The sequence below is a fragment of the Cyprinodon variegatus genome, unplaced genomic scaffold, assembly GCF_000732505.1.
Source record: "Cyprinodon variegatus isolate N-32 unplaced genomic scaffold, C_variegatus-1.0 Scaffold395, whole genome shotgun sequence".
NCBI classification, from domain to species: Eukaryota; Metazoa; Chordata; class Actinopteri; order Cyprinodontiformes; family Cyprinodontidae; genus Cyprinodon; species Cyprinodon variegatus.
In genome coordinates this window covers 393,456-408,273 of record NW_015150848.1, presented here as the reverse complement: position 1 = coordinate 408,273, position 14,818 = coordinate 393,456, and the positions used below count along the sequence as shown (strand labels likewise).

General features: G+C 35.7%; 1 protein-coding gene across 2 annotated transcripts; it reads right to left on the bottom strand.

Moving 5' to 3' along the window:
- Window positions 1-4,031: 4,031 nt before the first annotated feature.
- Window positions 4,032-14,460, bottom strand: zfand2a (zinc finger, AN1-type domain 2A). Of its 2 annotated transcripts, none has more exons than XM_015387445.1 (10): window positions 14,290-14,460; window positions 13,639-13,731; window positions 13,454-13,548; window positions 11,779-11,910; window positions 11,539-11,690; window positions 11,316-11,444; window positions 11,166-11,241; window positions 11,008-11,084; window positions 4,621-4,751; window positions 4,032-4,458 (listed from the first exon to the last, which is right to left on the bottom strand). In XM_015387445.1, the coding sequence occupies exons 2-9, from the start codon at window positions 13,691-13,693 to the stop codon at window positions 4,640-4,642; spliced, it is 828 nt and encodes a 275-aa protein (XP_015242931.1). In that variant the 5' UTR covers window positions 13,694-13,731; window positions 14,290-14,460; the 3' UTR covers window positions 4,032-4,458; window positions 4,621-4,639. The 2 variants fall into 2 exon arrangements, with proteins under 2 accessions (XP_015242931.1, XP_015242930.1); XM_015387444.1 differs by having other exon boundaries at window positions 4,037-4,458; window positions 4,667-4,751.
- Window positions 14,461-14,818: the final 358 nt, after the last annotated feature.

The following is a 14,818-nucleotide window of genomic DNA, read 5'->3' as shown; positions in this document are numbered from 1 at the left end:
AACAGACTAAATTTCAGTCTCTAGATGTGTAAAAAAAAATTTCTTTCAGTTTATGAAGCTGGTCTGTTGTCATTGCTATAATTATATGTATGTATGTTTATCTATAACGGCAAGTATAAAAGCACTTTGTTTCCAGGGGAAATAAACAAAATCAGCAAAAATTTCATTTTGCCAAACATTGAAATGAAGCAAAATGCTCCTGGTAAGAATGATCTATTGCTTGCGGTCAGCTAAAGATCTAGTAAACTGGCTTGAAGAAGAATCCCACTAACAGAGGACTGAAGGCAGATCTCAGCATCTGGCATGAAGATATGACCTGCATCGAGGGGGCTGACAGGATGAACAAAACTAAGTTCTGAACTCTTAATCTAATGCAATATAGACTTGATTCAAAATTAATTATAAATCTAACATACATCCTTTCAGTCATGTAAAATCACAGGATTAAAAAAGGGGTTCAAGGTTCTTAGTTTTCCTTCTGCATGACCAAAACATGAGCATGATCTGGGTCAAGAACTGCTCTTTGAGTTGAATTGCTAGTTTTTAATGCTAAAGAGCAATTCACTGGTTCCCTCAACTCTGTGTGACCCCAAATAGACCCGGCTGTGGGCTTTTAAGAGGTTTTACAACAGTTCACATTTTGTTACAAAGGTCCAGGGAATAAAAAGCAAAATACTTAAAATAGCAGGCAGATAAAATCATATGCTAAAAATCTAGAAATAAACCTCACAGATATATTCTGGGAAAAAAACTGATCTAAAAAAACTGTGTACACTATCCAACAAATAAAATCGAGCACCCTTTCTGTGTCAGAAGATAGTGAAAATGTAAACTCAAATCATAATAGAGGTTGCAAAAACATATTAGTGTTTGTTCTAAATAACTAGTGCATCAAAACCAGCAACGTCATCTTATAAAATCTGTTATTCATTATTTCTCAGCTTGTTACTCTTAATATCTGAGAAGAGGATTATTTAAATTCAAGACAGGTTTGTGATTTATTTTATACATTTCTTTTTACATGAATCTGTTGCACTCATTCTTCAAATCGCCATGTTTCGTTCCCCAGTAACCTTAAAAAAATGGCAACATGTCAATACTGTAACTTTATATTCCAATGTGGTTCTAGATGAAAAAAGGGCTGTAAACTAATCTTCATGTTCCTTTTTAACAATAGAGTTACTTAGCACTATAAGCAGAGCATGTTTTATTATGGGAAGCAGGTAAATCATGCTTAAACCCCCCACTTAGACTTGTAGAGAAAGGATAGAAGGAACGAGAAAATTTTTTGTCCTAAAACCTGTCAGAATGATTGTTTCCTTCAACAGCGACATTTAAAACAATTTGAAAAAGAATTTATGCCAAAACTATAAAAATGATTTTATTTTGTTTCTTCAATTACGTTGAAAGTATTGCAAGACAGGTTTTATCTTTAAGCAATGTATGCAGTCGAGTCCTAAAAAAAAGTTTTCTGTTTGATCAATGGCTCTAATACTAATTACCTACAATATATTGAATGCAACACAAAGACATTTTGCATTAATAAATGGGCATTTTTTCCATTAGATTACGGCGATCTGATATCTAAAGAGCAGGAAGCATAATCTTGTCTGCTAATGTTATGTAACCACCCTCTTTTATACTTTGAAATCTATGTACTCTGTGTAAATCATCTCTGTGACTGAAGAAAACCTTCAGTTTGATTTAGGAGAACAATAATGTGAAGTAATACATTTTTTGGATTGCATTACTCAAAGTATGATCAAATCCTATGGGCAGGAATGGAAATTTACTGATAGAGCCAGCATACCTATTCACTTTTTTATCATTGTTAATAATCATTGTTTATTAATGTTTTCATTAATAAATCATTGTTTAACATAGATAAAAGTACTAGATTTGCCTAATGTATTTAAACGCTTCTTCTATCTGTAAGATGTAAATTAATGCAGCAAGACTTGATCAGATTGTCTAGCGCATACCTGCATTGTTGCATAGTATTAGAGCGTGCTGTGATTGCAAAATTAAAGAATACAATTTGCATTAAAATGAATCCCTTCTACAATAGCAGGGCTGCACATCACTTTAGTATCCCTGCAAAAGGATGACTCATGTAACCACATCAGTGGCATCAGATCATGATAATTAGAGTTGTTGTGACACTTGCAAGCTGTTCCAGGTCGAAGGGCATGCTAAGGAGCTGTGTGCCTCCAAACTGTGGCATTTACTTACCATTATGCAAATGTATTCGGACAACCTGCTTTCAGGCTCTATAGACAGGTTGTGTATATTAAAAACATTTTTTTTTTTCTTTCATTTTATTATAGTAATAGCAAGCAGGGCATGAATGTTGGATGAAAAGACTCCTGGTTTGAATTTCAATTGTATCTGTCTGAGAAAATTATACATTAGAATTCAAGCTGTTAAAAAAAGGGGAGAATTTTATTGAGGCACTACTGCCCCCTGCTGTTTACTGTGTGTGTATACATTTCTCCTTTATTCTACCCTCTGTTTGCCTTTTTAGTGTTTTACATCAATTTTGATTTTTTTTTTATTCTGGAATCTTAAACACTGACTTTACTTGCAGCATGCAGTGCTTTAGATACTGATTTATGCCATTTTTGAAGCGTCCTGAACGAGTTGTATAAATGGGAGTAATTTCAGCAGGATGGCCATTGATATAAAGGGTCAATTCTGTCATGTTTTCTTTCATAGCTCTTACTGTTTGTTGGAGGGCTAGAATCTAGAAGTGCCTTTGCAGACTTTTCTGAGCTAATACAATACACATTCAATATTCAAATAGATTTCTTGATACCAAGTCTGATTGAACAAAAATAATGAAATTCAGACAAAAACAGAACAGTCACCTTTTTATGGTTGCTTCATGAACACTGACCTCAATGAAGGCAAGGGCGGTTTGCAATGCTTTGGAGGTTTGTCTGGATTTTATGACTTTTTCTCTGGAGTTAGGCTGTTAATTTTATTTCTCTTATGCGAATGCAGTCAAAGCCTTAGAAATAACATTGCAATCATTCTCAGACAGATGTTACCATTTCTATTTTTTTCTACACTAGTCAATTCTGGACATAAGTTGCATTTCTTTATCTTTTTAAAAGAATACTTGTTTTAGGAGATCTAGCAATTTACGTCCTGCATGTCCAGCAGGAATTAGGCCTGGCCAAGACAACTGAAACTGACCTTAACCTTAATTGCAATGTCCTTAACCAATAAAAACAGCAGAAAATGTTAATTTATGATGAATAGCTGGGTGGAGATACTGGCCTGTTAGGCTGTTTTCCTTTGTAATTATTAGAAATGTGCTTTTCTATTAATGCACGTCATCCACATGTTTAATATGTGATGTGACGGCTAAAACAGAACAGATCTTTGGAGGGGAAAATGCGTTTTACGCAGCACCTTTATAAGAACTGACAAAAACAACAAAATGCATTTCTCCAATAGTCTGTTGGCATTTCACTGTGATCTTCAGAGCAGAAATAACCTGGGAGAAAAATTCTCCCAATCAGATGCTTTATATGAACTGATTTTTGAGCAGGTCAAGACTGAACAGCAGAACAATCCATCAAACAATTTAAAGTCTGCTACCTAAAAAACAATTGAAGTTATTATAGGTCTGACTGCACAATAGTTCACAGTAACATCAGTTCTATAAAGCTGTGCACACTGATGCATCATCTGTAATTCTAGTCCAGTTTGGAAACAGTTTTGCCATAAATTCCACCTGGTTTTTCATTATATAAAGCACTTTGAATTGTATTGAGGTCAGAACGTGATATACACATAACCTTGACTTATCACACATTCTCATCATTAAACATTTAAATCATCAATACTGACATTCCTTTTCGTATTACCCTCGCTTTATCTTTATATACTAAAAGGTAAAAAACAGATTAAGTGAAAGTCAGTCATAAATTGTGGCTATTAATATTCCAGCTCTTTGTGGCATTTGAAGAATACACAAACATGCTGTGCTAGAAAACTTTCACACACTGACATTTCCCACTAAAAGGGTGGGCAAATTTATTCCACTCCACTTCTGTGATGGACTTCCTGATGTGCTTTAATAGCAACCTTCACTTTTATTGAAGAGCATTAGATTACAATCACAGGACTAAGTTAAAATTCAAGTGCACCTTTAATTTATTCATTATCTATATGAGGCAATATAATAGATTCATCGTGATTGGCATATAAAATATTTACACGGATATCGATTTCATAAAAATGACAGATCCTGCAGAAAAGTACATGTGCTTATATGTGGAAAGCGGCAAGATTGCAGCAACCTTCAAGAGTAATTCTTCATGGAACAATCACTTATTCTGAGTATTGACTTAGTAATACAGTTCATAGCAAATCATTCGCACAGCTTAAAGCATAAATCAAGCCCATAGACTACGAAAGGCAGCAGGTGGATTGTTTAGTCTCCCTTCCCTAAAGAGAAAGCAAAAGAAAATATGTTAGAAACAGTGAGTTCTCATCCACAGATTTCAAAAATCTATTAAGAATTTATTACAAATTAGCCCTGCATCTGGCGCCTAAAACAAACTGAAAAATTCCTAAGAGGATGTGTTGCCATGACAACTGAGTACCTACATGTGTTCCAGTAAGCATGCTACTGGTGCCTAAGCTTGCCGGGTACCTGTTGTCTCTGTTGTTGACGTCTGTATTCTTCTTCGCTGGCAGCGAGAGCCTGAGCCAGAGCCAGATCCTCCTGCTCCTGAGGGCTGAGAGGAAAAATACCCGAGTGAAAACAAAACAAAGACTAGAGAGAATAACTGACTGTGGATCTCTTATTCCAATTTAAGTGTAACGTTATTCAAATGATTTATGCAACACCAGCTTTTTTTGTAATGCATATACAACAGTACTACACATTCAGGCGTTTTTGGATGTTTAACAGAATAACTCTTCATATTTTTTGTTAACTCAAGTTCTCTGCTTCGCATTAAGGCAAAAGTCCAAGTAAAACATTTTTTCAATGCAATATTGGCAATGCAGTACATCATAACATGAATGCATATCTTAAACATAAATGCTGTTTGCATTTTACACTCCTGTATAACGCCATGAAAATGTATTCTCACGTACATACTTTTTGTCCGATTACAATACATGTAGCTATATCTGGCTATGATATTTTGTGACTAACTAACCCAAAGTAACAAATACTTCAAGGATTATAGGAAACAGATTTTTTTTTAACAAAACATTTACAGACAAATCTTAAAGGTGCGGCATGCACTTTATTAGGCCCCTGAATTTCAGAAAACAGAGTAATTTAGGTCCCCTAGCGTATCATTTTATCATTATTAAACGATCTCCACAGCAGCGATGGACAGAGTTTGGCCACTCTGATAACAGCCGCTAACAGAACAAAATTTTCCTTTAGCTGAAGAGGGTTTTTGCCATCTTTGAAAACAAGCAGACCCTTCAAGTTCTAAGTTTTAACCTAAAACAAGGCCTTGTTTGTGGTCCACTCTATAAAACCTCAAACTCAATGCTATTTCTGACATTTTTTATTGAAAAAGCTTCCTGGATGGAAAGTGAAACATCTTCAAACTTGGAAACAAAGTCCAGTGGATTGTTTTTATAACTTTTTTGGAACAGTCTAAGTTGTTGAAACCTAACAAGGTTTACTAGTGTGTCCCTGTCTATGTGTGCAAGTTGCCAAATGTCCATAATAGTATCAGCTTATTACTTATGCACATGAAAAGACACGGTTTTGTGATATGCATTTTTACCACCAAGCAGCAGCTACCATCTGACAGCAGTTTGTAAACCTCAACAACAAGCAGCTAGAGATGTCTTAATATCAACGTAAGACATACATACTTTTAGCACGCATTTTGTAGTGTGGTGTGTTGGAAAAGGCTCAATCAAGTGATTTTACTCAAAACAAAAGTCAACATGAATGGGTATCCAAATAACTGAAACATATATTGTTAACCAATATCTGAGATAAACTTTTAACAGAAGCAGATAGGATCAGGTGTTTCTATCCTACTAAGGTATATGTACGGGATCTCAGTAATCCAGTTCATGGTCAAGCATTAAAACTTTAGGCAACTGGACAAGACGTTTTCTAGAAGAAACTGGTTTTTACCTACTAAGAATGTTTCACATGGTACTTGTTTAACTGTGAAATGTGTGCTATGCAGCTGAGTGTGATTTCATGACCAAAATACAATCCCTACAAAACAATCCCAATCAAAACTTTAAATGAATCATGAACTGAAATATGTGGTTAAACAGGCAAAGCAGTGATGCATGATCAGAGATACTATTAAAGCGTAGTAAACGTAGCAATAAGTACTGCCTCCCAATCAAACCATCTCATATGTTTGTACAGGGGCTGCTCCATTATGGCAAACATTTATAAAATATAATAAAATTGAGATCTTGATTCTTTAACACAATTATTCATAAACTTTAACATGAAATTATTGAACAGGTTATAAATAATGTTGTCTTTTGGATGTCAAACATTTTAAAAAACAGACCAATTTCTCCAAATGGGACACAAATTTCTTAAAGTTTTGTCTTGACGGTGTTTATTCTAGAGGGGTGGCAGGTAGTGATGGGTTCATGAGGCGTCATGAAGGCCCAATCCCAAACTGGCCCCTAAACATTAACCCTAAGCACTAACTCTCTGTTTGAGCGTTCCTGTGGAGGGACTAAGTGCCGAACGAAACCACGTAGCGGGCAGGGCGAGTGGAACGTTCAGCCCTTAAATAGTGACTCTCCATCAGATACAGGCTCGCTGGAAATCGGCAGCAAATGTAACAGCGGCTTGGTGGCAAAGTTAACATGTTTTGCCAAATGTAAGTTCCACTGGTTTGCTTAATCTTCGTCACATTGACAGAAAATCGGGGCGGTTTGGGATCCAGCCGAAGTATTTCAATACATTTGCACCAACACCTGCCTGACATTAAAAATAAATACATGCAGCCTCTGATAGACTAAACTGACACTAATTTGATGACCTATAATATGATTCAAGAAACTGTTTGCTATAATGTATTCCATCGTTTGAATAGAAAATGTTTGATATTTTTAGATGCAATCCACAAATGTGAACATACAACAGGAAAACTTAAGTGAACATGTGAATAAGGATGATTTCAGACTAGGAGTTATTTATTTATTTCAAATAATAACTAGAGTAAGGACAGAAAAGACTCCATTTGAAATCAATTTAAATTTAGATAAATTAAGCGATAACTGAGAGCAGCAGGATGACATAACAAGAATATTAAAACAAATATGAGATCAAAATGGTCCCAATAGGCTGAAACCTTTTTGCCTTAAGGCTACTCCATCTTCCCTGATCAAATTGATGATAATCTGCAATAGATCAGAGACTCTTTGCTCTGCATTGACAGATGCACTTATAAACACAGTTTAGTGCGTCAGTCAGTCCAGAACACCTCCTGTATTGTTTCTTTCTTTAAACAATACATGCACAGTTGCAGGTTTTTGACGTTAGATCCTGACGAGGGGGGGGGTTCATATTTGATGTTAAATATTTGCTAACGGCTGCAGTGGCCTGATGTCCTGATGGGTGCTTCCTTCATTTCATTTAACCTCTGGCTTTATGACCAGCTTTGATTCTGCCTGTATGAACCTTCGGGCTCCTCCAGAGCTACGACACAAAGCATCAACAGCCAAAGAGGAGTTCAGAGACACGCAGCAGTCTGTTGGTCCAGAAGTAAACTTCTCTGAAGGACGCTGTGATGTTGAACTGAACGTAGCCAATAATTGAATTATATTTGTAAGTTAAATATTATCTTGAACGCTGCATGGTTACATCTCTGCACCAGTTTATGATGTCCATTAGCAGCGAGGGCCGCTTGATTTACAACAGGAAATTAACAAGAGAGTAAAGCAGCAAAATAATCGATCATTTCCTTTTTATAATCGCTGAAAATCTAGATTCCAATAGAGATTAAAATATGAAACCGCATTTTGTACATGACTCTGAACGATTTTCTTTTATTAAGGAAGAAATAATTGAAAAGATGCTGTGCATTTCAATTAACATACAGACGTGCATAAAACCACCTAAATGCTTAAAAAAAACTTTGTTTTCTGGAAATATAAGAATTTCAAAGAGGCAAAAATCTTCAGAAAAATGTTATTGAATATGCTAACAGTTGACAGCAACAAAGGGAACGTCACCTTTCATTTGATCTGGTAAACCGTCATGTGCCTGATCAGCAAAAACAGCTCCTGACTCCAAGATGCTCTCAGAGTTCTGGATATCGGCAAAGAAGGAATGGGGTTATCAAAGGATGCTATAAAGGAGCCATTCCCAACAAGGGGTACTTGCACCCCTAGTGGTCTACGGGTGCATTGCAATGGGTACGTGAAGAAATTCTATTTCTTAGTTAATAAAATAAATCAGGGCTGGGATCTTTTCTACTTTGAGAGGACCCAACTAAAAAATAAAACTAGCTTTTTCAACCAAAAACTAAGCTTTTCTTATATGCTTGAGTTCCTTCAGCTGTGACATCTGAGATCATCAAAGCAACTCAGGTGTCATGAATGTTGAAAACAAAGTAAAACAAATGGAGTGAGTCTGACTATAACTTTTGTTCAGTATTTTGTCCCATTGTGATTATAAGGGAGTTACTCGGAGGAGCTCCAGATTTATAATAGATTATAATAGATATAAAAGATTCATAATATGATTCTATTTTGTATTTATTTTTATTCCTTACTAGCTTCCTGGTGACATATTTATTATGCTTTTTTTTGTTTTTATTTGAGTTGGAAAGAATAATATGCCAAAGAATTAAATGCTCAAGTTAAAAAGATTAAACAAAATGCTTTTTATTCTATAATTAATTATCGTTCATTCCATTACATAATTACTGCACATTTTGGACAGACATTCATTCTTTTGTCTAAGGGGGTACTCATGGTAAGACAGTACCATGAGTTATAAAGGGCTGTTGATGTTTTGGTCCAACTAAATTTATGAAAATTTTTCCGACTCGATTCTATATTGTAAATAAATTGAAATGACAAAACATGAAGGAGGATCTCTAATTCAGAATCTCGCAAAACCAAACCCAGAAAGAGCTTGCTATGTACAAACCATGATGTCCACAACTCTCACCAAGAAAACCCCTGGAATTCTGCTGCTCATGCATATTTCATTGCCATGATGTGCCTCAAAGTCATGAGATCTATGTACAAGCATGGAATGTGAATTATGGATGGTCCACAGACTGATGAAACCCAATGTTTTCAGACAGTAGGTGAAATAGTCCTAAAGAAGGAAATCCCCAGAGGAAGGACTATCCCTGGGTCCCATTTAAAAACATTCTTCCCACTGGGATTAACCCTCCCATTCTGAGGCAATGCCGTTGAGAGCCCTTGCACACTTAATGTCAAACTTGCCTGCAAGCCAACAAAATTCTTCATTCAAACTTTGATCCAAACTGGATCAAACAGGAGACGGCTAGAGAGACAAACAATCTGCATCTTTCTTTAGGTTTTGCAGGTAAGACTTGAACAAAAAACCCAGCAGACTGATTAAAAGCAGTGTTCTCATTTCATGACAGTCACAGAGCCGAGGACAGTACAGAGCCTGCCTACCACTAATCGTTAACTTTTATGTGTTTGAAACACTTTTATCTTTCTTGTTCACCGACGAATGCTGTCTGCAACGCCAAGGTCCTTCCAAACGTGTCAGGAAAGGAAAAAACTAATTGAAATGTGTTTGAAATCCATATAATAATTTAATCTACCATGAAATGCTGCAAACATTTCGCAATTTGATTTCAAAACTGTCACAGAAAGTTAATAAAAGAGCTGGAGCTTCACCAAGATGCCTTTCTATCACCTTATTGGGGTTTTCGCAGCGCATTTCAGCATAATGGCCCATTATGCTGTCAGTTGTCAAAATTATGCTGTAATTAGGCCGTTAAAATGTCTGTCATGAAGCATAACAACTGGAAATATATATATTTTTTTGTTTTAACACACAGACATTTACCTACTTATTTGCAAATATACCTACGAAACTTGTTTGTTGGTGGACCTAAAATCTTAGCTATAAAAACAGGATATTTTGACATTTACAAGCATGTGTGCTTGTTTACAGTAGGCATGGTGTCTAGGTGCAGCTTCTCCGTACCCTTAACCCTTTAAGTGAGAGGCTGTCCCAATCCTTCAGTCACGACATGTAATGAATGTATGTGTTCAGGGTTAACATCATCATAAAATTTATTTGCCTCTGTAAATTAGGGCAGATCTCATTGTCAGGGCAACCATCAATTTGCAATATGAGCACCCTTTGAAACAACAAACTTTATAGGCTAAACAAAAACAAATGTGCATACTTTGTCACAGAGGCAAACAATAGAACAGGTGGACTGCTTTTCAAGTTTTTGAATCCAGGATATTATATGCATTAAATTATCTTAAAACTTAATTTGCTTCAGATGATCTGTGATGTCAGCTGCACCTCTAGCAACAAAGTCGTCTGTCTCCGTCCTTAAGAGTCACGGATTTAGCCATTAATGGTAAAAAATGAAATAGCAGCAGAAAACATGAGAAACAACAACTCACACTTTTACATTGTTGCTGTTCCTCGTTCAAAGATTACTATGAATTCTATCAAAACACACGCATTAGCAGCAGCTACACTACTCCCTCCTGTGCAGCCATGTCTATTTTGGAGCAGCTACTGCTGTTGTCGCGCCTTATACCATAAAACTGCAATATGATTGGCTGATTGGGTCGGGCTCAAACAGTTGAAGCAGGAGCAAGACAAGATTGATTCTTGTGTTTGTGAATGTACAAATACTATGTGAATTCACCAAAGGTTACATATTTTATGCATTTACTTGACTTTGAAAGTATAAAAAAAATAAAAATCAGGGTACAGGAGTTTCAAGTAAAAAAAAAAAAAATAAAACAATGTAGGAAGTTTCAGTGGAATTTTGTTAAAATATTGATTCAGTATCTCACCTTAGGGTCGGCTGAACAGCTGGCCTTGTTTCAGCCAAGGACATCTCTAGAGCTCTTTGTAAAGCCTGCTCCTCTGTCTAAAGTAACAAAGAACAAGCAGACTTTATTATACTATTATATTGCCTTAAATAAGCTAATTTAATCATAGCTCTGTTTACCATGTTTGCCTGAAATGATGCTGAAGGGGGTATTACATTCTGTGCTGAAACGGATGTAGGAATCCGTGGGGTAGAGCTGAGGAGCACAGAGAGCAAATTACTATCTGTTTTAAAAGTAATAATACGTCCATTAGTGAACAAAACACTCACCCTGAGCTGTGAGCTCTACTATTTATGGTTGAACCGTTAGAAACGGGTCTGGGGTTTCCTGAAGCAGATGAACGAGAACTAGAGGCAGAAGAGGAGGAAGCACCTCGGGACCTCATTAAAGCAGCATTTCTATAGAAAATAACCAAAAATAGAATAAGTCACCAGCTATGGGACAGACTAAATTAAAGCAAAGCTTCCAAATACTAAGCTTAACTGTACCCACCCAGACTTGGAAAGAGGCTTTCCATCCGTCTTACAATCGTGGTCTAGAGGGTGGCGATGTTTGAGACAGTAATTTAAATGACACTGATCGCAGGTGACTCGTATCATTTCCTTTTGTTTACAGCCACCTTTAGAACATTTATTGGTGAATATCTGTAAAATAGAAAAAAATAATAAAAATAACGTATTATTGTTGTTGATTCCAACAAGTAAAAGGTAAGTGCATCTCTGCTATCTTTACCTTTCTCTTCCTTTGCGCCGGGTCCGATTTGCAATCCCGGTCGATGTGCTCCCCAACTTTAATGTCAGGCATCTCTCCTCTTTTTATGGGAATAGGAGTGTTACACAATGGGCAAACTGGTACCTGGACATCCTATAAGAAAACACACAACAAGGTTAAAAAAAATAACATACCTTTACTATTTGTAAAGTCTTTAAAAGAAATTAAATTTTACTCTAGAAAAGGGGCTGAATCTTGTTGAAAGTAAAACATAATACTCATCCATGAGAGCCTTTCCCCATAACTGCTTGGTAAAACAGTTTAATAGAACAATCATCAAGCTAAGACGATTGCTATGGTTAGTTTAATAAGAGCAGCTTATTTATTAGCTGTTTCACTATATAAGAAAGCTAATATCATATGGAACGTTTAATTTCCATAAAGATTCAGAAAAATGAACCATGATAATTGCATTTTAAAAAAAGAAAAAAACTTCTGCACAATATCGTGTTTAGGGATGAGAATCGAAAACCGGCTCCTGTTCAGAACCGGTTCCGTATTTTCCGATTCCATGGCATCGTTTGGCAGCTCGCTGAACGATTCTTTTTTCGATTCCCGCAGCACCAGAGCCTAAAGCGCCGGCTCTGGGGAGCACGACTTACGTCACGTTTTTTACGTAAGTTACGTTTTTTACGTAAGTTACGCAAGTTACGTAAGTTACGCAAGTTGGAAGAACTATTCGAGGAGGAAGACAACGAGCTGCGGACACTTTGTGAATCAAAGCCCCGTCTTTCCTTAGCCCAGAGGGTAGATCAGGAAATCCAGCTCTGTAAAAGCTTGCCCTCTATCCCCTGCAGGGATAGCGCCACACTGTGGTGGTGGAACAAGCAAGATACGCTGCCCTTGCTATCTGACTGGGTGAAAACTACCTCTGTGGGCAGGGTTCCTCCACCCCATCTGAGAGGGTGTTCTCCACGGCTGGAGACACCTTAAGCGCTGAAAGATCCTGTATCCTTCCAGAAAAAGCAGATATGCTCATCTTTCTGCAAAAGAACTGTTAATTTTCCCTACTACTGTTTTATAATTAGTATTTTTTGTTATTTAAAAAAGGTTATTATCCCATCATTTGTTATTAGACATTGTTGGTTATTAAGTTTGTTCTTGTATTCATTTTTCATTTAAACACAGATGTTACTCCAGTTTCACATTTCCTGTGGACATCTTGATCTTGTTGAGTTTGTAAGATTGTGCAATAGTTAAGTAAATAAAGTTGATGCTGATAATCAAACTGTTTGTTCTCCTTTTTCCCCCAAATTGGAATCGAAAAAAGAATCGATAAAGAATCGAATCGTTTGATAGAATCGAAAAGGGAATCGGAATCGTGAAAATCTTTTCAATTCCCAACCCTAATCGTGTTGTTTTGTTTCATTTTAACTTTTTAAACGGAACAATACATAAGCTGGAAACTACATTAATATGATGTTTTTCTAACAATGGTAAAATCGAGAAATCTAGTAAAGTATTAAACCTAAACGTCAAGAAGTAAAATTTCATTAATAAACATTTATAAAACTAGGATTTAAAGAAAGGGAAGTTTGATAAGTCATCCTTTATAACACTTAATGAAGTACATAAATACACCCCAAAGCATTATCAAACCCTAAGATAATAAACTTGTAAGGTTATATCAACTCACCTTTTTGTAGGAAGATGTGCATTTGTGATTTGCATAGGTAATGTGATCCTTGCAGAAGATCTCCTGACAAGCATCACATCTCATTGGAAGAAAATCTGTATTAAAAGAAAAAGAAATTTTACAGGAACCAGATTAAACAAGTTCAACAACAAAAGAAGGATAATACTATATCAGATTGTACTCACCTAAACGTTTACAGGTATTCTCAGAGCAGTGCTCTCCCAAATCAGGAAACTCCATATTTAAAGGTCCTCTGGTGTAAATTAAAGGTTTCAATGCTAATAAAATAAAGAAATAATAAATAAAAAATGTATAAGAACTCAATCAGTTAGTTTTTAGGACTGGTCCATTTGAAAACAATAGGAAAGCTTCCCCATTAGTCATGAGTCACAACATTTTGAGTCTAAAGATCAATAATGAGTTTGCTAAATTATTAGCAAGCAGGCTAAGCTAACTTCGATCAGACACAGAGACAGATTACGTAATGAACAATTGCTTACATTATGTAGTACTATATTATACAAAAAGGCAACAAAAAGCTTCAAAATGGTGATAATAGACATTTTTTTCGCTTTAAGTAATAGATCTGTATTATTTTTTAAATTACAAGTTAGGACCAGAGCTAACACTTTATTTACTCAAAATTATACATAACTACAAAGATTTTTGTCAACAATTAAAAAGAAAAAACAAAAGAAAATTGTATCACTCTCGCTAAATGTCTTGAAAAAAATAATCTTGGTTATTTATTGTGTATTTGTATTCTCCCTGGTGGCTACTTTGCTATGCTAACAAGATGAACCGCTAACCAAAGCTTTTAGGTCAGGTTTACTCACCAGATTCGGCTTTCTTTTCAGTCTTTGGTCTCAAACAAAGAAATTCAATATATTCTCTCAGATAAATAAGGTAACTCTGTTTTGTTTTCCGATAGTTTTATTCCGTACTGTAGGTTCGTTGACTCCTGCTGCCTCCTTTGAGAAGCTCTTCACCTGTTTAGCTGTGTCACGTTCGCGTAGTGTCCCTTTACGTCAAGACGCCGGTGATGTCATACTTTTACGTGTGGAAGGCGTGGTTCCAAAGGCGGTCTTAGAAATAACAGGAAAACTCTGGAATAATCCAAACAGTATAGTCATGCTTATGATGTTTCCCTTTCACGTTATGTAGGAGTATAATTTAGTATATGAACTGTTACAATCAATTTACTGTATTTTGTTAATATATTATTTAATAAGTTATAACTACTTAGTTACAATACCTTCCAAAAACTCTGTTAACTTATATTTTTTATGTACTGTACAAAAATTAAGTAAAGCATATATATATATATATATATATATATATATATATATATATATATATATATAT